We start from the raw sequence: 23,965 nt of genomic DNA on the forward strand, positions 1-23,965 counted from the left end.
GCGCAGCGCCCTCTAGAGAGAAAAATTTTCCGAGGCCAGCAGAGCTGGAAGGAGATATCTAAGATGAGGAATACGTCGGAGGACACAATCCCTTCGAAGGATGATTTCATCTCGGAACCAGAGACTGCTAGAAACTCACATGCAACAACCACCGGAGTGAGATTTTGAGAGACGAGTTCGGAAGCAAAAATGATTTTCAAAACACATCTTTGATATATATTTTGTCCTGAAGGAGGAGTTTCAATCAGATTGCACCAAAACATAAATTAGGTCGAGCCGTATAAACAACTTAACTTCAGAAGAACTATATATATTCAAGATGAAAATATTGCCATTTGGTTCTTTCATATATGTAAACATACCTTGGGCACTAAGTACTTTGTACAGCACAATTGCAGTGATAACTTTTGTTAAGATTATTGTGTAATTCTGAGTGTATCGGTGCATTTTGGAAAGATTATTGTCTATGCAGTTTTTTGCAAAGTCTATTTGAAATTGAGCGATTATTCATTTACATCTTTAGGAGTGACCCGCACTTTTGTAGTCTCCTAAAAATTGCTATATGTATTTGGATTACTACATTTCAGCAAGGCCCCTCTATTTATGCCAGAAAAAATATAAATTACTTACTTTTGACAGGGGGATATTCAAATGGGAACACTACTGCTGTGTTTATTTGAAAAGAGGGGCATGTCTTGGCCATTTATAACCATGTTCCCAAATGCTGAAACCTTCTCGAAAGATTATTTTTATTTAAAAGATAAATTAAATGGAAATGCATATTGGATAACGTGTGCTTACCGTGCATGTATTTATGAAGCTCCCTGAAATGCACAAAACATGAAAACAAATAGATTTTGAAAGGCTGCATCAGTCATTTTTGTAAACGTTTAGAATTGCTGTTAAACGTACAATGGTTGTGTCCACTATTATTCCAGTCATCACTGCTCCTAACCAGCGCACTCGTGTGACCGGTGTCAACAAGCAAGTACATTCTGAGGCGTTTCAAAAACAATGGGCAACAATAATCCTTTCTGGCATTTACCATGGGAGGATGGACCAGAGATGGTGTGAGTTGAGAAAAAGGATTATCCATCCACTCAAGTTAAACAAAATGTGAACTTGCCATTGCAGAGTAGACCTGGTGCGCTGTGGAGAATTGAGACTAGGAGAGAATTGAGACAGTCCTGGAGACTAGTGACTTTTACCCCTGTCTAGAGGTGTTTACCTGGAGTTTTCGACCAAGATCCAGTCATGGAGTGCCTGACAGTACTGTGTTCGAGTAAGGCAAGGCCTAGCTGGCTGAATGATCAACAGGAAGGAAACCACAAATCAAACGAATGCGGTATCCTTACACAAATCCAAACTACAACTACAGGATTTGTTATGCCATAACTAGCTTTATTACTCATAAGCCAAAAATGAAAAGCGACACAAAGAGGGAAATCATTCTATGGAAGTACTTGCAGCAGACGAAAACCAAATCCAGGGAGCAAAATAGGGAGGTGTCAATTTATTCTCAAAGTGTTTGCAGAAGGAGGTGACAGATGGGAAGCATTCCTGTATGCACAGAACCTCAGCATCCTGAAATTTCTTTTTATCAAAATTAAAACCAGACAACTAGCTAAAGAAGAAAAACAAAAACCGGTAGAAGCAAGTTTACATCTTTTTATTTTACAAAATTTAAAACAAAAAATAACACATTTGGTAGCTAGGTTACATAAATACAGAGAAAATGCACATAGTTTACAGCCATCTACAAGTAGGCACAGATAAAAGCCACAGATAAACAACTTTGTGTTTGTATATCTGTTGCTGAAGCTCTTTTACACATTTCACTTTGAAGACCATGCTGTATGAACTATATTCACATATGTAGGGGCAGGCAGAGGCCGAGAGACAAAGTTAAGAACATTTCAGTTATTTGAGCAGGTAATTTAAATCTACTACATTCCTTCCCAACCCTTCCCCACAAGGGGAATAAAGAATGCATTTACTATGACTAAAGTGCATAGTTTGCTGGTTTCAATGACAAAATCACTTGCAATGGTTAAGCATTTTATACGTTCTTCGTTAACCTGTACTTCACAGAATTGGGTAACAAATGTGCACTTTTGATTGCACTTTTCTGGAGTGGCTGCAGATATGGCCGCAATCTATGGGACCCAGTTAAAAATGAACGGGTCAGTTCAAGTAACAACCAGAAAAGGGATGCAAACATTGGGAATATTTGCAATATGAATCGGACACCATTCCAGCTGGAAAATAGTGTGCAAACTCTTGCACAAGCACAAAAACATGCCTACCTTTCTCCAACATTCAAGAGTGACTTCATTAGCATAGTAGCTCATTGGACACATGCAATAGAGTCCCCGAGGTCCGCACAAAAATAAAAGCCAATTGCAGTTTTTTTAACAGCTAATGTACACCAGATAATATTCTGCACTCTCCTCCGGCATAACTTTAGATTCTCCAGGTTTCCCTGAAAGAACAGCTTCCATTGCACAGTGATGGTCCAGACTATTTTGACATGAAAACTTATATTGTTTATACTAACTCTGCAGTTCTAACTGCATGTTTATAATTAGAAAACGAAGTAATAAAAACAAAGCTCATTGTTTTACAGAGAGTCAAATATAAATTATACTATGAAAAAGGCAAAGGTGGAAATCAAATAGAAGCTTTCATCAAATAGAAGCTTTCTAACCTAACATCTTGGAAAACCTCCTTTAAAGTACAACATTGTGCGTCAATAAGAAACTGGTCATGATGTCCACGTGCAGATTACTTCAATAAGTATTGCGTATGCAAAATATCAAACCAGTGTCTTGAATTTGCGACCAGCTGGACTTTGGAAAAGAAGAAAAAAAGCTGAATGTTGTGTGTGCATGTTACACAGTAGCACCACTCGGTCGCTAACGGGAACTCAAACTACATTTTAGCCTACAGGATGCTTCACTACACAGAAAATGTTCCCAGATTATACTGAATGAACTACCGAAAGAACTATGAGAGAACATGCAACAAATACAATTAAAAGGTGAACTCTTGCGTGTGTGTCAAAGTTTTTTTGTATTTTGGATAGTGTGCCAGATGTGGTGCCCAAATCTTTTTTAAAGATTTACTTGTACATACAAAATGCGGATACCAACATTTGACCTAATATTCACTTATGACACTCAACATTCTGATTAGATGAAAGTAGTTTAAGATTGCACAACCAGAGAAATGTATTCAGGATAAATGGATTATCCACAATTCACAAAAAATAAATCATAAGCATACATTATTTTCCATAATTTGATGAAAGGACATTGCATGAATTATGCATTTCAGCCCATTTGATGCCTGGACATATTTGCACTTTTGTTTTTACATTTACTATAAAAATACATAACCTGTAAAGTCCATACTTGTGAGATATTGGCCCCAACAAGGTCAGAAACCGTTTTCCGAAGCTTCCAATTCAAACCATTAATTGGGGACAGATGCACAGGCTGCTCATGGATGGCACTGCGCTTCTCGTCTCCACATTTGCCCATCAGTGCTTTTGCATCTGCGTCAGGAGGGACCCACAAGATAGCCAAGTTTTCGTAAATGTTGATGGGGCTTATATAAAGGAGAGGAGAATATGGACCAAGAGTACAGCAGCCTTTATGGCAATTTACTGGTTTGTACGCCTTCATCCCATTCTCTTCCCTTCATACTGGAGGAGTTTTCCAAGCAGAAATATATAAGGGTGCTCGGACCTGGTCCCCAATATTACCAAAGCTCTTCTGAAAAACAGCCTGACTAAAGTGGTCAAAGGACCCTGACTCCAGAGAAAAATGCTGACAGAGGACCAAGGCAGTGGCCTAGGTTGCTGCCTTGCAAATGGTTTCCAGTGTTGCGTCTTAAACTAGAGGCAGGACCAGATCTCCTGTGGGAACAGAATACCTTGTACTAAATTACACACAAAAACAATACAACCTACCTAGCTATTGATGCCTTATTACCCCGTTTGCCCGGTTTTGGGCAACTTCACTGCCAAAACAAGTATGCCTGAGAAACAGATAGCCTTAAGCAGGTCGAAGTAGAACTGCATGGCTCATCGAGAGTCCAGGCTGTGAAGAACCACTTCACCATCTGATAACGCAGAAGCAGATCACCTCTGTAAAATAGAACTCTGATGATATCATCTGTTGAAACGAGGGCTGAGCGTGACACTACCTTATCTGTAAAAAAATAAAAACGTGTACAGCACTGAAGCTGAAAGACTCACTCACTCTGCAAGGTAAAATGACTGCCGATTAGAAAGCCATCCTTCAACAAACTACACAGTAGCAGCAATAGGCTAAGAGGTCCAACACAGAAATAACCATGTTCAGATCCCAAAAGGTACTAGGGGTCCTTGAAAGAGGGAACAACTATTAGAGTCCCTTTTCCCCAACAAGTTGTTGTGTGTGAGAACTCAAGGGCCCTGCATGGATAATGCCTGTCCCCCAGCACAAAACGAAAAAAGCACAGCGAGATGTTAACAATATGCAGGAAAACAGCCGCTGCACAGAAGCAAACCCCCAGTAGGGAAGACAGGGTGCAAACAGGAGTTATCATGAACTTCTCATTGGACAGAGAAAGATTGAAGTTGGACAGTACCAGAAAAGTGCAGATGCCAGCCTGTTCTTTTGTTAAAGCTGCACAAAATTAAGGAAGCAGCCCAGGGGCAGCTGAGCCACAAGGACGTTGCCCACAGCACATATATGAAAAGTCTTTACTTGGGGCCCACTTCAAGACGAGATGGGACAGGGAATATGGAAGGATGCTATACTGGTAGAGGTTACTCACAATACAGAGAACAGTCCTCTAAGATCCACCTCTATGCAAGAATGTGCCCGAGAGCCTTCTTTGCACTCACATAGTGCGAGTCAGTAAGCGGGTCTCCTTGCTTAGGTTTGAGGTAGGTGTCTGATCTGTCCATAGCTTAAGGAATGTGGGATGAACTACTCCACCTCCAGAATCTGGGGCCCACCAGCAAACCAGGACACACTTGAAAGCCCAAAGTGCAAAATTCAACACACCAAGCCATCCTCAATCACCAAGGGCATCCATGAACTTTATGTTAGGCTTACTAGTAGGTTGCTAAAGGTTCTAAAGAAGCAAGGCTCAAAACACTGCAGACTAGAACAATGCACTGCCCTCAAAGACCCCATGTCAGAGCACAAAAAAAGGAGAATCTTTGCAGGAGTTCAGAGCTACCCACACCCGCACGTTGGAAGAACTGTTGTGGGATCTGAATTTTGCAGGATCGACAATGTTGACTAAGTCACTACTTAACCCAAATCATGGGCCCTCCATGTGCCTTTCAAGGGCTTTGTTATGGTTCGAAGATTTCCCCGCAGCTCTTGATAAAGTAAAGAATTTGGTCCCCAGCCGTAACACAGCAGCACCTGAATAGCAATGATTAAAGGATTCCAACTATGGCCAGATAAGGCAGAAAAGGTTATGTGAAAAACCTTGGCTGAACTAATGGGAACTTCTGCAGCAGTTTAGGAATGTTGAGGACATGGCACCAAAAGAGGATCTGGGGCAACTGAATTTTAGAAACTTTCGAAACACAAATGGATAAATTATATTTTGTCAGCAGAAAGAAAATGCGGGAACTACACAGCTTTCAGGGAAAAAAACTGCATTGGATATTGGGCAGAGTTGCGCATTTGAGTTTACACATGCTACAGTCTAGGTTAGAAACTTTAATCCCAGAGTGATGTTAAGTTGAAATAAGATAATTAAAACACCCCCTGAATTGAACGCAAAGATATGCTATAATAGAAGGAAAAAGGACCTTTTTGAGCTAGGTTTGCATGGCCAAGCAGTGGACTGTGCTAGGTGGAAGCTAAAGTAATTCTGTAAATCACAGAACAGTGCAAAGGACAGAGACTTACATTTTGGCTTGCAGGAAAATTTGCTAGTAGAGCGATTGCTTTATTTTTACTGATCTTTTCATTTGTGGAGGGAAATAAGTAAACTGCCAAAGGTCATTTGGTTTTTTCTATCTGGAGCTTCTTGGTCTGTAGCCACGCAAGTCTGCTGATGTCCATTACTAAGCACATTTCACATATTGCCATGTCCTTTTGGTGCATAATAGACTCTAGCATGCCTAGCAAAACCTGCCTTGCACTATTGGGATCTACTGTGAACTGCCCATGCTTGTTGGCTGGAAGATCTTCATTGAGGTATACCAGATCCATCCATAGATTGTGAATACAACTTGTGATGGGGACTTTAGTGTTGCCCTTTCACGAGTGGAAGGGAAAGTCCTTGTAGAACCACTGGTCAATGGATGTGCCAAGTTGCTATCCTCTTTTCCCAATAAGGAAAGGGAGGTAGTGTCAAAACAGTTTGGCCACAACAGGGCTGCTGCAACCACGCAGAACTGTAGTTGTGTAGAGATGCAGACTTTCATTAATGTCGAGCACTAGATCTAGCATCAAGTTTCTTACTGACCATTGAAGCAGAGCTGCTGTTCTCCCAGATCCTATGGGTTTCCATGAACATACCTTGTCATAACAGAATCCTTGTAAGATATACTCCTAACCCACAAACACTGGCGGTAGTAGACCAATCCTCACCAACAGAGCACCTTGGACAATGACACTGAAGCTTCAAGACACCAGACGTTCGTTTATGAAGTAATTAGTGAAATGCAGATTGCTCTGTGCCTCATCTATATGCATTGATCTATGTATATCCCTTACATCAGCGTTCACTTGGACTGGAGTTGAAAGTCCAATTGTAGCATCTGTGGCAATCTGGGAACACAGGGGCTGAGCTGGGGCAGGAGGAGGAATCAATCAGTCAGAGGGAGGATTGTGGTCATGGTCAAGACATTTTCCATCTATGATGTCCTTTGTTATGAACAGACGTAGTGGTCAGCACAGAAGCAGGATGGCCGTCAGTCATACACATTTGGAATTTGACAAATAATTGGTACTCCTGAGAGCGCCAGTATGTGCCAGCTGTGTGTACCACGCGGATTGATAGCCCTATGCATGCCACATACAAGTTAATGCCCTAAAAGCAGATTGCCAAGGTTCAGCGCAACAGAAAGGGGACACCGAGGAAGAGTCATGGAACTCTAACAACACCATCATTGTCCGCCATACTCTCAGCACTGCAAATGTGTTGCCCTCCTCACCACTGATGTAGAAGAACCCAGAGTATTTCATGGGGTTTCCTACGCTTGCCCGCATGATGGTTGCGACACCACCCCCACGTGCCTCTCCATGGGGCCAAGTAATGTTTGGAATACAGCGTGTCGTGAACCAGAAATGTCCTATCTCAGTGTTTGGGCAAGGGATCACGAATCTGGAGGTAGGAGATCTAGCAGGATGCACCCCTCCCTAGGCTCCTTATAAGCAACACATGCTCTTTATCTAATATGCATTTGAGGGACGAAGGTTACACCATGGGCAATGTCAAGTGGGAAGCCTTGTGAATAAACTGAAGGTCCACCACCATCAGGGTAAGCACCAATGTTATTAAGCTTAGGATGCCAGATCATTCTCTGAATTGAGGATAGAACAGGACCTGAAACTGAAGATTAATCCACGGAAAACTGCCAGAGGCCACCTGAAAACGGGTTCCCAACACCAGAGACATGAGCCAATAATTTCAAAGAAAGTAAATGCTGCATATGTGCTGGGAACGATCTCTGCCAAGACAGCAGGCACTGCCTTTTCAAAATGGCAAAAACATAACCAGCAAACAGAAAAGGCTCAATTAGGAGGCAATGGTAGTAGTAGCTGACTAGGCCAAAGAGCCATCCACCATCGAAGAAAACAAATTTAACGCAAGACCAGTAAATTGTGATAAGCATACAGAGCTTTTGGCGGATCCAGGAGGAGCAGTGCTCAATGCATGCGAGACAGCAGAGGCTTTGAATTAGTAAGTCTCACTTTTCATTAATAATGTGCTGTTCAATATAGTCTATGGAATAGTCCCAGTTGGGGTCAATGTCCTACAAGTAAGATGGAAAATGGAAAGAACGTGAATTATGGTCCATTAATTGTGGCATTATGAGACCATGAAACACGATAACACAATACAATTGTATATGCACACATCTCAAGATTGCACTTATTAAACAGTAAACAACGCAACTTCAAGAGAAAAAACATTTGCAGAGTTTTCCAGCATATACATTCAATGAAAACATAGCACTGAATTTTAAGGACTTCACATTTTGTGGAAGGTTTAAGCTGCCCATTTAATAAATTATGACCAGTTATAAGTCAGATCGCACATTTCTCAAACAGCACTGACATGTTTTGAACCAGTTGTCCTCCAACAGTCAAGCTAGGGAAATGCTGCTGACATTTTAGAATGAAGACATGCCGATATTGCATGGCTGACATGATCTTATCAACCAGTATTTATCGAGATCTGGTGGCATCTCACTTTTGAGAGCCTCCTACGAGTCAATGGGAGGTGTGGTATATATCCTACGCATCAGAATTATTTTGCCAATATTTCAGTTGTTCATGAACGGCTGCCAATTTTTGCAGGCTCAGTTAAAAGCTTTGCTTGCGATTATCATTGGAAGTCCCTGAAATTCACATGGGTTAAAGCCTCTTTCTAAACGCAACTTACTTCACACAAATAACGCAACAAAATGAAATTCAAACAAAAGTGTTCATCTACCAGCCACTCTGGCCCATTAAACTAATTTGTAAGTTCACCTTCTACGAGTTACCGCGTGTACATGCCAGAGGGGTGCCGAGTTTTGTACTTTTAACTAGGATATCTTTACATACACCTCTATGCAAAAGCCTTTCCACCATATGGTGTTTTTATTTTCTTCACGTATGGGTTATGGGTTGACAACTGCATATTTTTCGAAAGAATCCTTAAATGGAAATGATGGATCATGCAATAAAATGGTATGGCTCTAAAAATGCCACTTTATTTTCTTTTAGTTGGAGATTATAACTAAATTATGACAAATTGATAGCAGTCCAACAGTAAAGCTGCACGTGATTTATTTCTACCGGAATAACACGTGTAGGGCACCTCAGAGACAGGAGGCGATCTGGCGTACAATATGACTTAGTACACGCATAGGAACATTAAGAAAAGTGGAAAGAAAGCAGTTTCAGAAAACCACCTTCAGTTTCACCCTCGACTACTAGTAGGATTATTTTGGTGTGTTCACATAAGGATGTCAGCTGCTGTAGGTCACCACACGAGAGACTCAGTAATTGGGAGTAACTCACCACCGATTATATCTGTACACTTGCACAGTTGCAATTCTGGAAATACCCAGACCACCGTATATTGGTGATTGTTTACCTGTACCCATACTGCAAATCAGTCAAGAGGGCATTTAGAATCACCCCATACACCTTTTCATGCAGCTCACCCACTTAATTTCAACTGTTTTATGATAATTTGGGCAATTAAGTTCCAAGTCTTCAACATGCTCGGTCAAGGAGCAAATGGCAGAAGCCTGCGATAACAGCTGGTGGCACAAAGAAAAACAGGGAAGTCTGATGGAAGGGTTTCGAGTGTACAATAAAAGCTAAGCTAGGGCAAAAGTAAAGCGACTTCCTGGTAATAGGGCGGACATTGAGTATCTGAATGCCCAAGGAAGAGTAATAACAGGAGGACAAGATTTCTTTGTGTGCTTTTTCACTTTCAGTGACCACACGTTTTCTTTGTAGAATAGATTTGGAAGTCAAGTAGAGAAAGCAAATCCTGGCAATTTAGCTTTGGTTTCTGATACCTTCATAATAGTCACATAGCACTGAAAAACAAATAGAGGAAGACCCAACTCACTCATCACACGAATTTTTGTTTGAAAACTACCTTCAGTTTCACCACCAATCTAAAGTTAGGAAAAACTAGAAATGGCAAAAAGTTAATTTGTTTAAAAGCAGTTGAGGAAATAAATGAGAAAAGCACGTCTAAATATGGTTCACACAGCTCTCCACTCATAAAAACACTTGTATTTAGGGTTTAGGTGCATTTTCTAAACCAGGGAACTCTAGTAGATCAATAATATTAGGCTTGCTGGATGAACTAAAGATTTCATACTACAGTTATACAGGGCCCAAAAGCAGTAAAAAATGTACCTCAAAATTCAACATATTGCAAATAAAACCCACCAATCCACCAACTACGCAGCATTGATTGTTCTGACTTAAAACTTCAAAGTAGTTCCAATTCCAAAGCAAGAAGAAAATGCATACTTATTAAGGCATTGGGGGAGGCGCCCTTTTTGAATTTATTTTCTTTTTCTACACCTTCTGCTGTGAGTTTTTCAACTACAAATACGTTCTTGCCAAGTTCCCCGTCATCATCCAAGTGCTACAAAACACTGTTGCAGAGTGCTAGGAATGACCACAAACTTAAGATCTGGCTATAGGTGGCTAGGCTCCACGATTTCGGATTCTTCCGAGTAGTAGCAGTGTTTACTAAACGCTAATCCACATCCAGATCCTTGGTCTTGTATTAATAACATCTCATTTTATACAAGTAGGAGTGATGTTATGACTACTTGTGTCACATCAAGGTAGAGGGAAGCTGCCCAGAAATCAAACAATTTTGTTTAGAGGGAAAAAGGGAATACTTTTCATTCTGTTCACAGACATGCCCTTCCAAGAGTTGTATATCAAAGCAATTCTGGAATCACTATAAACAGAGCTGTATATTTATAGGTTTAGGATAAGTGTGTGCTCTTAAGGTACTTTTGTTACATAGGAAATCCTACATCACTCCCCTGAAATTGAAATGAAAGCAGCAATATGTTGCTTAGGAAATCTTAATCACAATTAGCATTTTCTCCATCATGCCATATGTATATAACCTCAATCTTTACAATTTTAGGCCCAACTGACAAAACACTTTTGAAGTGGAAGTATTTGCCAACACTTCAGTTGTGAATGGTACAAACAAATACATACACCTACTTTGATTCAATGATGGGCCTTTATTTATCCCTTAATTTTCTTTGTTATAATCAATGAAGTTTGGAAAGTTAAAGATCAAAAATATGTGCATTCGCTTAACAAGAAAATGTATACAAATGAACTCCATTACGTGAGGGCGTGGGTAGAACAGCGGTAAGCATGTCAAGTGTAATTAGTACAAAATACTGTTAAACAAACAAAACAAAAAATACTAAGGCAGCACCAAAAAAGCCACAAATGTACTGCACAGTGTGCATTTTGTGTGCATGGCCAGCTAAACAAGGACCAATCCATATTATTGTACCCAATGCATTAAGCAAATGTAGATTGCAGCTTATTGCTGCTATATGCATCTGTTCACAACGATCACTGTCTTCCAGGCCTAAATGTCAGACAGTTTTTAATGAAAATAGTCATAACCATTAGGTGCAAATTGAAATTCAAGAGCATAATGAGCAAAACTGAAGAGACCTTCAATAAATATCTTTGTATGTGAAAGCAAACTGAACTGGCATAATTTGAAGTGCTTAAGGCACGCAGTGCTACCAGAACCGTATGCTAAGCTCCAATAGACAAAGGCGCTCCCAAAAGATAATGTAAAGCCAACAAAAAGGACAATCAGAGAGAACAAGAAACTGAACCTTGACTTCGAGCATAGGTTCTTTTTAAAGCCGTTTTCCCAGTATGCTTGAGATATTGCCTAGGCACTACTTTCAGGCCACTAGGAAACTAGTAAATCTAAATATGTGGTTCCAAATGTGAGAAAACACACCCCTGTAAAATGCTTGTGAACCCAGTGAAGCCTTCATTGCTACCAACACGATTTGTACCTTCATATACATTAACTTTGCAACTGGTTCCATCAAAACAGTGTGCTGTACACCAGCATTCCACCTTCCTTCAACAGAATAGCTGAATGAGATTTAAAAGTATGGATTTACCTTACATTATTTGTTTTTCCAACAGGTCTATCCATGATAAATAAGAAAAAGAAAATTCACATAGCAAGAAACAATTGTTGCTACATACATTCATGGAAGAAACTCTGTACTTGTCTCAATTTGTAAGATTGTAATACTTTTAGCACGCCAGAGGAATTAGCAATTTTGAAATCATGTGTGTGTAGAAGCTTTTCCCATGGAGCTCCCATTTCAGATAAACCTGATGCATCACATAGGCTAATGGCGATAACTCTGCGTGACAGCTCTCATTCTTTTTCCTTAGTCTCTCGGTTCGTTCTTAGATGTAGAGTTCCAATTCTCTCATTTTGCCATCTGTCATTCAACAATGGTGTTGGCACCTCCTGGTCCACTGCAATCCTTTGGTCTCATACACTCTGCGAATACCAGTACAGGTTTGCTACCCATTGAGCAAGTAGACTACCAGTTCATAGGTCGACATCATAATAGCAGTGTTTGGAATCTGTCTGAATAGGTGTGTGGTTAGACCGCGATACAAGGATGAATACCCTTCTTCCTTGACAACCAAAGACACGGTCTGAAAGAAAGCATGGTATTTTGTTCCTTCCTCTCGTAGTCGAGTCCGTACAACCTCTGTATAATGAAAAAAGTTATATTAAGGTTATCTCCCAATTATGATAAATAACATCAATAGAAAAAACCATTAGTAAAACATGAGCAAATATGGCTCTGTATGAGAACACCTTTTTGAGATGCCTTTCTCAAAACCAATTCGAAATTTGACTGAATTTCACCCATCTCACTTTTTTACTTTCATTGTGGGTAATGCCTCGTGCCTTCCCTTTCTTTTTAATTCTTTTCCCAAAGGCCACATATATATTTTTTTGAAGTTGGCCAAACAAGTGAGCTGTTTTTGAGAAACCAAATTTTAAAATGCTTTTTTTCAGATTACTTGCAAGCAAAAGTTTTCAATGCACAATCAAAATATCAACATATGATAAATTAAAGATAATGTGTGTTATGAGCAAATCCCCTTTGCCTGCAGGTCGATTTCACATCTAGTAACACACACTTACCAATGTGTGAGGTGGTCAAAGGGGCAACGGAACCAAGGGAGGACCCTATTCTAGTAATGAGACCCAGCCAACAAAAGGTTAACACAGCAAATCAAAAGAAAACTACATGTCCCATAAACCACCATGAGAAACGAAACCAAGGAGGGGGCAGAGACAGAATTAAAAAGGGAAAACGGCATAGGTACAACCCAATCATACAGCATGGAAATAGGTGTACCAGAGACTGGCACTGGTACAATGCAGTCAGCCCATATGGAGAGGGGTGGCCCCAGAGACATACAGGGTGGGGTCAAACAGTGCATGAAACTGGGTGGAATGAGGAGAGAAAACGCCCTGCAGGTGTGGGGAATGGGAGGGAAAACTGGCTGGAGACTGAAGGGAGGGGAGGAGCAGAGTGGGGCTTAAATGCAGCAACAGAGAGTTCACCAGGTGTTTCTGATTGCAGCTGCAAGTGGAGCCGGAGACCAGAAAGGAATGGAAAGGTGATTGCGACTGGGCGTACTAGAAGGCTCACTGAGAGGCACAGGGGAGATCCCTATCAGAGGCGGACTCGCTGAGGAGAAGCGTCAGCCGTCAACCATTAATCAAGGACTGTGCCTTCCGTGTGGATTTTTGTCTTTTTGTTTTCTTAACCCAGTGAACAGAGGGTGAGTCAGACTGAAGGCTAAGGTCCGTGGAAGAAAAAGAATTAAGTTGACTTTATTTTCCCTTTTAAAGATGCGAGAAGCCAAGTGGAGCTTCTTTTGAACTCTGGACTTCATTAACCCTTTCACGGAAACCAAACCTCATAAAAACTAATACTGTTTGGAGTGCACAAGGAGGGCTGTTGTTTAAGTTAACACCGAAATAAATCTTAAAATTGCTAAACCTACATCCGTCTGCAGCCTACTATTTTACACAATGATTAACTTTTCTTTCACACGATTTTCTTCTTAAAGCGAATGCATGTTTATAAACTAAACAAACTCGGACAACGATCACCATCCCTCCTGGGCAGCTGCTAACATCGGAACTGCACCCCAGGGTGCTTCTGCCGCCCAAGAAGAACTCTGCGTCAATCTTCGATTCACACCCCGTTCCTATCATTTAGATGGAAATTTCTCACTCAACCCGGCTGGACATTGCCATTCCGCCATTGTACCCCCATTCTTCGTACAATCCACAAACGGCTCTCAGATTGTCACTCCTCCATCAACCTTATTTACCCGTCACATTCCCTAACAAATTCTAGTTTCTGCATGCCTCTTCGCTCCTCATATCTGGAATGCTCAAATGTTCTGAAAGAATACCTTCAATTACCCATTTCGACTCCTACAACACCTACTTGCAGTGACGGGAAGCAATGAAACCTGGTTTTTCCAAAATCCCCCATGACACAATGTGCCCATTATAATAACCACAAACTTCCTGCACTCTCCTCAGCTTTTGTAGCAAGGGCAAAGAGTCAAGACCAATGGTCAGCAGGGTGCATTTCTCAGTTGCTCCTCCACCTTCTCCCATGCTTTCTAAACACACAAACACACACAAAAGGTTCCTACCTCTGCAACCTCATTTTGTACCCATCAGTCAGACCATTTTCTCATACATTTCAACATCCGACCCAAATCCACACTGTTTCGTGTAACCTCATCTACGTCTGAATACAAGTATAAACAAGCCATGTAGGAGTTAGAAGTCAGATGCTATCTTCACTCTTGCAAAATCTCGTACCTACATCAAACAGGACATCAACGACTGCACCTGTGCTCTCAGCTATCCGTTGCAATACATTGGACTTGCTCGTTCATTTACTCCACACATGCCCTCCACCATTCCCAGTCTTTGACTACTCCCGATATTCACTGCCTCAAAACTGACTTATGCCTTAATTTTGCGCCAATCATGTAACTTCAATTCACTTTGAGCACAATAAGGCCTCCTCTGTTTTCACTAATTCAGGATGCAGAAATGTCCAAATACTTCACTAAATTTCCTTTCTCCACCCTCACCTCAGAACACTATCCACTACCTTGCAGTACATACTGCTTCCCCAGCCTCAATCTTATCCCTCATCTAGATTTCTCAGCAAGATCTCAAAGATTTGCAATGCCCTTGCTGACCTCTCCTAAAACACTGTACCCTACTTCCCCACCCCTCTATCATTTTCTCCATCCAACTTAGAACCCCCTCCCCCCAACCACTCCTATTGAGTTGGATCCCATTCTCCAGACAGCCAAAAAATCCTGTACAATGTAGGATCTGTTTGCGCCACAACTGTCAAAGACATTGCATCCCTAACCTGTTCCCATCTCTTCTATGTTCAACCACTCTCTCAGTTGAAATACGTTTTTTATCCATCCCCAAGAATCCCTTGGCTGGTCCAAACACCACCCATGGCCCTGTATCTCTTCTCCCCCACTATTTCAAGATCTGCAGGTATGTAGGAAGTGAGCAGGCTCTGAGACCCTGTACAGTCTTCATCCCACAGCCATGACCCTATGGAAATGGCACTGAACGGCATCACCAACTTTCTCACTACCGTCTACCACTACAAATTCTCAACCATATGTATTCTTTTTGACCATCTTGCAGGCTCGGACAAGGTCAACCCCTCCCCCACCCCCTCTCTCCCGTTCACACGCTAAGATTTGGAAACAGGACACTGCACAGGTCTGGATGGCCCCCTTTCTCTTTGATAGATCATGTTCCATATCCTAGAACAGAGACCTCAACCTCTACGCCTCTTCCAATCAGAGGCATCTAGGGCTCTGTACTTGACCTGCTACTTTTTACTATGTGCATCTCCCATCTTTAAGTTCTTCTCTGCCTTTGGGTTCTTGAACCAACTGTATGCCAATTTCACACATTTACTGCTCCGTCTTCTCCTTCACTCCTACTCTCAAAAATATACTTTCCGGCTAAAGAACTTTCCTCCTCCCCCAAGGCATATGACCCAAGGTTTGATTTGACCGTATCCTTTACCGAAGCAGTTTATCATCTCTAACAGATGGGACCTGTACCATCCAGCAAAATCAATCCCCTTTGATCATACTATTCCACAAAACATTTTCCTTCCCAATACTCAGCTGCCTAAACTACTGTTTCACTCTCATGAACCTTCCATTCTATTCCCTTTCCACCGACACAAAATGCTCATCTTTTTACACCTGTTCTCCACTGTCTCTATGAAATGCTGGTTGTTATTGAAATCCCTTCTACTGTCATATACATCAATCGACCCCCCCCGCCTCCCCACCAAATCTGGCTAACTATCTTAACCATTTTCTCCACATGCCCTCTTCTCCAGTATCCCCTTCAAATATTCCCCCTCCAAGACTCGAAACACCTTAATCCCAGAAAATCAAAAACATGATAGCAACCCTGCATTTAAGGTCTCCCTCAATCCAATGTTTTCTCCCCGGAAGGGGTGCGGGGGTGGGTGATATGTAGCTGGGATGACCTTATGGCCATAGTGGTTAATCTTTCTAAAAGACCTTGGAATTACAAAGTGAAATTTAAGTTCGGGAAATGTAAGTTACTCACTTTAGTGATATCTGTGCTTTTAATCCACAGTCCCCCCTTCCCCTATAGTTATGGACTATTCATCCTTTCGTGGCGGGAGCCTTTTCACAGCAAAACCCTGCACATTTAGTAATGCAGGCATACATTTGCACGACTCAATTACACACTACCATGCCACACCCTAAAGCTTCCCCCAAAGAGGCACTTTCCATCCCACCAATGCCAGACCAGACTGCTAACTAATTGACTAATTTAGAGGGGTGGGAGGGCGTATAGGTGAACAGCTACAGACTACGATTACAGTGACCTTTACATATTTCTGTTCCATTCCTCCATACTTCTGTTAAATAGCAGATCATCACTGAGAACGCAGCAAGATGGACCTGAAAAAGCAACTAAGAAGCAAAAAACGTTTTATAAAACATTATTGCATATCCAACTGGGTTTTTCTACCAGTTAATCCCTGTAACTAAAGTAAGGTGTAAAGCAAACAAAATGATTTAGATCATGCCCAAACAGTGGCTTGCAAGTCACATCAACTAACATGCTTCTGAAAATCCAAGGACACTGCCTGTTCCATCACTACATGGGTAGGTATGAACTGTGATGGGACACCATTTGAACTCTGATTGCAAACTGAAGAAACTGTCCAACTTGCAATGGACTACTTTGGAAATACCTAGCTGGTTTAAAGCCTACTTAAGTAACAAAAGGCATGCTAAGGACATTACCAACTTTATTCTGTCCAAAGAGAATTTGAAACCTCTACACACTTCTAAAGGTATGTAGCGTTCTCTCAGAATCAGAATTAGGAAAAAAAAGACTGGGGTTAATGTCCTGTTTTATGTCAGTAAAAGAAAATCTGTTAAAAAATAAAATAAAAGACTGATGCGCAAAGAGAACAAATTACTTACTTCTCTGTAATGTTCTGATGGATGCTGATATCCCTATCCCAGTGCAGCAGTTCCCTGGAAACCGTTCTGCCGCTGAGGATGAAGCGTGGCTCTGCCCGATGCCTCTATGCATCCTGCACCGGACAGGATGTTATATAGCAGCATCGGGCCCAGTGACCTTAGGTCCACCCTTTTTCCCCTAGTACTCAGAAATAGAGGCACCGTAGAACCAATGATGTACTAGCTTTCCGCCAAGAGGAGCAAGTAGAGAGAGCGATGAGGAATTAGTGGGAGGAATATCCATCAGAAAGAACATTACAAAGAGCCAAGTAATTCGTTCTTCTAATGGATTCTTTCCTTCCATGGATTCCTGATCTATGATAAGACTCCCAAAGCAGCACGTGATCTGGAGGAGGGAGGAAACAAGACCACCACCTAAACCAGAAAACTCCGGAGGCCTGCCCTACCAAAACAGGGAATCCAAGCAGTAAGGGGGCGCTAAGGCTTGGTCGCCTGATCCAAGTCTCCCTTCATCAGGCTGTTTCAAACCTCTCTAAATCAATATAAATTACAATTTTTTTCGCTGAGCCCTCTCCACTTTCCGGCCTTTAAAATTCTTGGGCACAGCCAGCCCAAGTTTTCCTGGGACTCGCATCCTCCTTCCACCTAATCCCTTCCTGGAATTCATCACTAATTAGGCCTCTTACCTGGTCGAGCTCTGGCACAAGAGCACCCAACCTCTCCCTGCTGTCTGAGACTCTTCTTTCGACCCGCTTGGTCTTGGCTGCGGACTGCCTGTCTGCATCAGAGCTTTCCCCTGGCCCGCGTCGGAGCGCTCCCCTGGCCCGCATCGGAGCGCTCCCCTGGCCCGCATCGGAGCGCTCCCCTGGCCCGCGTCGGAGCGCTCCCCTGGCCCGCGTCGGAGCGCTCCCCTGGCCCGCGTCGGAGCGCTCCCCTGGCCCGTTCTGCTCTATTCACTCATTTGTGGCCTCCTCAGATGTGCGGCGGCTGTTGATCGCCTCTACCCCCCCGTTTCTGCTCCTGCGCTGGTTGACCTGCTCGGCTGGAGGGTGCGCAGCCTGTGTCTGGAGGGCCGTGCTTCTCCTGTCTCCTCTGTGAGCGCGCAGTGGCCTGCTGGTCCCCTCCTCCAAGGTCTGCCTCCACTTCTGACCACCTGCGGGGTGACTGTTTGGCCCTGTTTCGGCACTCTTGAGGGGTGGTCCTACTCCTCCTCGCTTCCCGTGGCCTGCCTTTACGCTTCCTCTAACCAGCTCTGCGGTGCTATAATCACCTGTGCTGCGCCTGCTGCTCCTGTCCTCCACCACTGGTGTTCGGTCCTCTGGGTGCCCTCTAGCCTGGATCTGCCACCTCCTGCAAGCCGTTTTTCTCCTGTGCTGCTCCCCTCCTCGAGGTGTGTCTGCTGCTCTTGTCCTCCGCCATTGGTATTCCCGGTTCCCCTGCAGTGTTTGGCCCTCTGTGTGCCCTCTAGCCTGGATCTGCTACCGCCTGCTTTTCTCCGGTGCAGGTCTCCCTGGCGGGACATTTGCTGCTTGGTTTACGGCGCTGCTCCTCTTCCACTGCGGACCGTTGGCTCATCCTGCTGCCTGGATCACCCGACCACCTACTCATCGTTTCCCTCCGTTGTGGGTCTTCTCTGCCGGGTGCTTCCCGCCTGAAATGCCGCACAGCCCCAACTGCTCCTGACTTTCTCCGTCGATTCATCCTGCTGCTTTGGTTCTCCTCACCTCCTACTCTCTGCTTCTCTCCGGTGAGGGACTTCTTTGCTGCGTGCTTACCTGCCTGAACTGCTCCCGACTTCCTCCGTTGGCTCATCCTGCTGCCTTGGTTCTCCTCACCGCCTTCTCTCCGGTGTGGGACGTCTTTACCGGGTGCTTACTCGCCTGGACTGCTGTGCCGCTCTTACTGCTCCTGACTTCCTCCACCCGGACTCTTTAGTTTAACCTGCTGCAGCTACTTTCTTCGATCCCTCTCTCTCACCATTGTGAGACTGCATGCCAACTGCGACCTGCCTTGTTGCCTTGGATCCTACCGGTGGAGTGCTGTGCCTGCCGGTGTCAGCAAACGTCCCTCTGGCCCTTGCACCCTCTTCCACTGGCACTCCCACGTTACTTGCAGCTTCTAGTGCTCTGCTATCCCCTCTCCACCCAGTGCCCGCCTGTCCCCTGTGACCTACCTCCACACCTACTTTGTCTTTCTGGCCTTACATCTGGGTTCTCCTGACTTCTAGCCCTCACTGGGCACCCTCCCTTTTCGGCCAGTCACTTGTAGCCCCTCCCTATCCTGTGCTGCATCACACCCTGGACCAGCCTTCACTGTACCACCCACCCAGAGCCTGCACTCTGCTCTACTCCACCACAACTTATCCCTCTCCCCAGAGAACTTTCCTTACACCCGTGACTCTTCTCTGCACTGCCTCCCCTAATACCACTGCCTTGACTCTTCCTCCCCGTGCCCCTCCCCTCTTCTGCCTCCTTTTGCTAGTCACTGGCTCCACTCTTCACAGTCCACTCCCTTCCTCCTCCCCCTCTGACATGCGTGTTCCCTCACTCCTCTCCCTCCTTGTTTCTCGCTCTCTCCCTCCACCCCTCACCCTACTTTCCTGCCCCTTCTCCCTTCCCTTATCTTCATGCCCACCCCCTCGCTCAATCCCTCACCCAGTCCTCGCCATCCCCCCTTATGCCCTTCCTAGATGTCCCAACCTCTTCTATCCCCCAATCCTTGAACCCTCCAGCTTCATTAACATTGCCCTCTGGAACGCTAGATCACTCTGCAATAAGACTGCAGCTGTTTGACATGTTTATGCGACTTAACCTTCACTTCCTCTGCATTACAGAAACTTGGATTCCCCCCTCAACTCTACTGTACCTGCCTCTCTTACCACCACCACCACCTCCTGCTCCTCCTCCTCCTATGTCTCCAGCCCATCTGGCCGCGGTGGTGGCTTTGGTCTCTTCTATCATCCCATCTATCACTCCCCCCTCAACCTACTCTTCTTCCCATCTTCCCTTCTTTTGAATATCTGTACAAATCCTTTACTTCCCCTCACGCTATATCATTTCTAATTATCTACAGACCTCCTTCTACGATGACCTTGATCATCATCTTTCCCTCCCCCCTCTCCCCTAACTGTTCTCGGGGACCTCAACCTTCACCTCCCCTCTTCTCATCAACCATCCCCTCTTCTTTCCATTCTCGACTCCTACTTCCCCTACCCAATCCTCGGGTTCCACCCTTCATCTTATCTTCATCTCTTCCTTCTCCTCCTCCCCAGTTTCTACCCTTCCCACCTACCTCTCTGACTATGCCTTACTCTCCGTCTCCCTCTCTCCCCTCTTCCTCCGTCCACTTCCTCCTCTCCCCCGCTTCCTTCTCTCGATGGGAACTCCACAATTTTAGCCCTTCTCTTTTCCTCCACACCTGCTCTGCCTCCCTCCCCCCTCTCTCAGATTTCTCCTCTCTCTCTGCTAATGAAGCTTTATCCTTGCTGTCCTCTTCCATCTCCTGCAGCCTTGGCCAACTTCACTCCCTCTCCTCAAACCCACCCAACCCTGGCTCTCCCCTCACCTTCTGTCCATGCGCCGTCGCCTTGAGGAACGTTGGCTCAAGCTTCACTCACCTACTAATCAATCCTCCTATGTCTCATACCACTCCTGCCTTAACTCAGCTAAGCGTTCTTACTACTCTAACCTCCTCCAATCACAATCCTCCCATCCACGTCGTATCTTTCAAACTCTTATCTTCTCTCCCCACCTACTCCCGAACTTTCCACTACCTCTCCCCTCCCTCCCTCCAACTTCTAAGATACTCACTCTGCGTCAAAACATTCTTCACTCCTCTTCTTACTCTCCTTCTCCCCCTCTCTACACCCCTCTTCATACATGTTTATCTTCTCCCGTTACTCCTTCTGACGTTTCCCGCCTCCTGTCCAAAACTCACCCCACCGCTGCCCTCTCTGACCCCCGATTTCAAAAATGTACCCTCTTCTCATCCCTTACCTAACCTTCAACACTTGTCTTTCCACTGCCACCTTACTATACTGATAAAACCCTCTGCCAACCCTCTCCTTATTTCTAACTTCGGCCAATCTCTCTTCTACCATTCCTTTACAAGCTTCTTGAACGCTTAGTTTACACTCAACTCTCTTCTTTTGTATCCAATCTCTCTCTTCTCCCCCCTTCTCAATCCGGCTTCCGCCCTAAACACTCCACCGAAACTGCCATCACCTCCGTTCTCAACTCCCTCCTTACTGCTCGCTATTCTAAGCAATCCTCTGTCCTCGTCCTTCTGGATTTGTCTGCTGCCTTTGATACCGTTGATCATCCCAGTCTCCTTAACACTGTCCTCCTTTGGTATCAAAGGCCCTGTTCTCAACTGGCTCTCTTCCCAACTCTCCAACCGTTCTTTTGCTGTCTCTTGGGGCGGCCGTACCTCCTCTACTCTCCCCTTCGGTGTTCCCCAAGGCTCTGTACTTGGCCCTTTCCTTTTGTCACTTTACACTTCCCTTCTAGACCCCATCATCTCTTCCTTCGGCATCTCTCACCATTTCTATGCTGACATCACCCAGCTCTTTCTCGCTTTCTCTTCCTTCATTCCTGACATCCACCTTAATCTTTCTTCCCGTCTTTAAGCTATTAGAAATTGGATGTCACCACACTTTCTCTCACTCAATACTGATAAGACTGAAGTCTTATTCTTTCCTTCCAACACTCTTCCCCCCTCCCCCTCCATTTATTCTCTTTCCCCCTTCTTATCTTCCCATCTCTTTCTCGGCTCGGAATCTTGGCCTTCACTTCGACTCCTCCCTCTACTTTATCCACCACATTTCTCTTACCTCCTTCGCCTGTCGCTTCCACCTCTTCAATGTTCATAAAATCCACTCTTCCCTTACCTTACACGCCACTAAACTCTTAATCTCTTCCCTAATTTTCTCTCATCTTTTCTATTGCTCCACTCTCCTCTTTGGCCTCCCAGCCTCTCACCTGGCTCCCCTCAAATCCCTCCATCACTCCGCTATCTGTACCCTTTGCCTTCTCTCTCCTCATGATTCCATTTCCTCTTCGCTTTCTTATCTAGGCTGGATTCCCTTTCACTCAACTAAAATTTAACTTCCTCGGTCTCGTCTTTAAATCTCTTCATGATCTTGCCCCCCCACCTTTCCTCTCTCATTCTATGCTGCCTCTCGCCCCCTCAGATCTCTTCCTACTCTTCCTCCTTCCCCTTGGGCCCGTTCTCCTTTCCGTTCCTTTCAGCTCCTTGCCCCTCTACACTGGAACACCCTACCTCTCTCTATCTGCTCCATTTCCTCTTACAACTCCTTCCGTTCTTCCTTGAAAGCTCATCTTCTGCACTCCCCTTCCTCTTAACCTCGATTCCCTCTTATTCTTCCCCTGTTCAGTTTCTCTGTACATTCTTCTGCAAATTGTTATATATATTGTTTTTGATGGTTTGTCTCATGTTGTACAATAATGCTTCCATTTTATTCTAATGTATTCTTGTTGTTTCATGTAAAGTGCTTTGGTGTAAAGCGCTATATAAACCTAATAAATACAAATACAGTAATGCTGAGCAAACGTGTGCAAAGACACACAAGTTGCCACCTAGCAGATGTCCTGGACAGGGCCTCCCCCTCCCTCCGCAGGGCAGAGGTGGCAGCCACTCCCCTTGCAGAATGAGCTCTGAGACCCCGCAGGCACAGTCTTCCCTGCCAGATCGCAGCATTCCAAAATGCAGAGAATAATCCACCCTGGCAGAGTTTTTTTGGTCAAAGCCCTTCCAGCACAAGTACCAGCGTAACCAATGAAACGCTTGACATCTTCTCTAGTCTCGCTAGCAGGAGAGACGTAGAACTTAATGGCCCGCAGTAGGTCCAGCCGTTGGAATCGTTCCTCTGCCTTGGAAAACACAGGAAGATGGATCTTCCGAGAGCGACAGAAATCTGAGACCACTTTCGGCAGAAAGGAGGGTCTCACTCTCAACCTCACCTTCTCTTTGGAAAAGACCAAATAAGGCGGTCTTGAGCTCACTCTACTGTTTCGTTTAAGTGATGGCAACCAGGAAAATCACCTTAAGGATGAGGAACCTAATTAGACAGGAATGAAGGGCTGAAACTGAGCACCCATAAGAAATGTTAAAACTAAATTAAAATCTAATGCAGGAGCCACAAACCGGCGGGGAGGAAACTGGCTAATTAAGCCTGCAATAACTGCATTAACAGTAGGGATTGTGAAAAACGAGCCCTGTTCTAGGGCCCTCAAACACCGACATAGAAGCGAGGCAACCCTTTACAGTACCAATCTGCAGGCCCGCTTGGGCCAAAAAAAAGCAGAAAATCAAATACAGGGCATAGAGGACAGGCTAAAGGATCCAGGTCCTATTCCCAGCACCAAACTGAAAATCTACGCCACAAGCAGGCATAAATGGGTTTTGTAGCAGGTGTCCGAGCTGAAAGGAGTACATCAGGGACCCACCCCTCCGATTGGGAGAGCAAGAGGACTCTCCTTGGAAGGCACCATGGAGGGCAGAACGACATGCCCAGCAACTACTTTCAGGCCGTTACACTCGGCCGCAACCGTCTACGGCGGCGCACCGCCTACCCTCCAAAACCACTA

General features: G+C 44.3%; 1 protein-coding gene across 3 annotated transcripts in view; it reads right to left on the reverse strand.

The window, feature by feature from the left end:
* Positions 1-1,654: 1,654 nt before the first annotated feature.
* SLC25A36 (solute carrier family 25 member 36) overlaps positions 1,655-23,965 on the reverse strand; it is a 480,162-nt gene continuing 457,851 nt past the window's right edge. For all 3 annotated transcript variants that reach the window (XM_069617778.1, XM_069617779.1, XM_069617777.1), the window contains one exon: positions 1,655-12,499. In XM_069617778.1, the coding sequence (XP_069473879.1) occupies positions 12,306-12,499 (194 nt within the window). In that variant the 3' untranslated portion in view covers positions 1,655-12,305. The remainder of the gene's footprint in view (positions 12,500-23,965) is intronic.

This window comes from Ambystoma mexicanum, chromosome 10 (genome assembly GCF_040938575.1).
Source record: "Ambystoma mexicanum isolate Mex_15411 chromosome 10, UKY_AmexF1_1, whole genome shotgun sequence".
In the NCBI taxonomy this organism is placed as follows: domain Eukaryota; kingdom Metazoa; phylum Chordata; class Amphibia; order Caudata; family Ambystomatidae; genus Ambystoma; species Ambystoma mexicanum.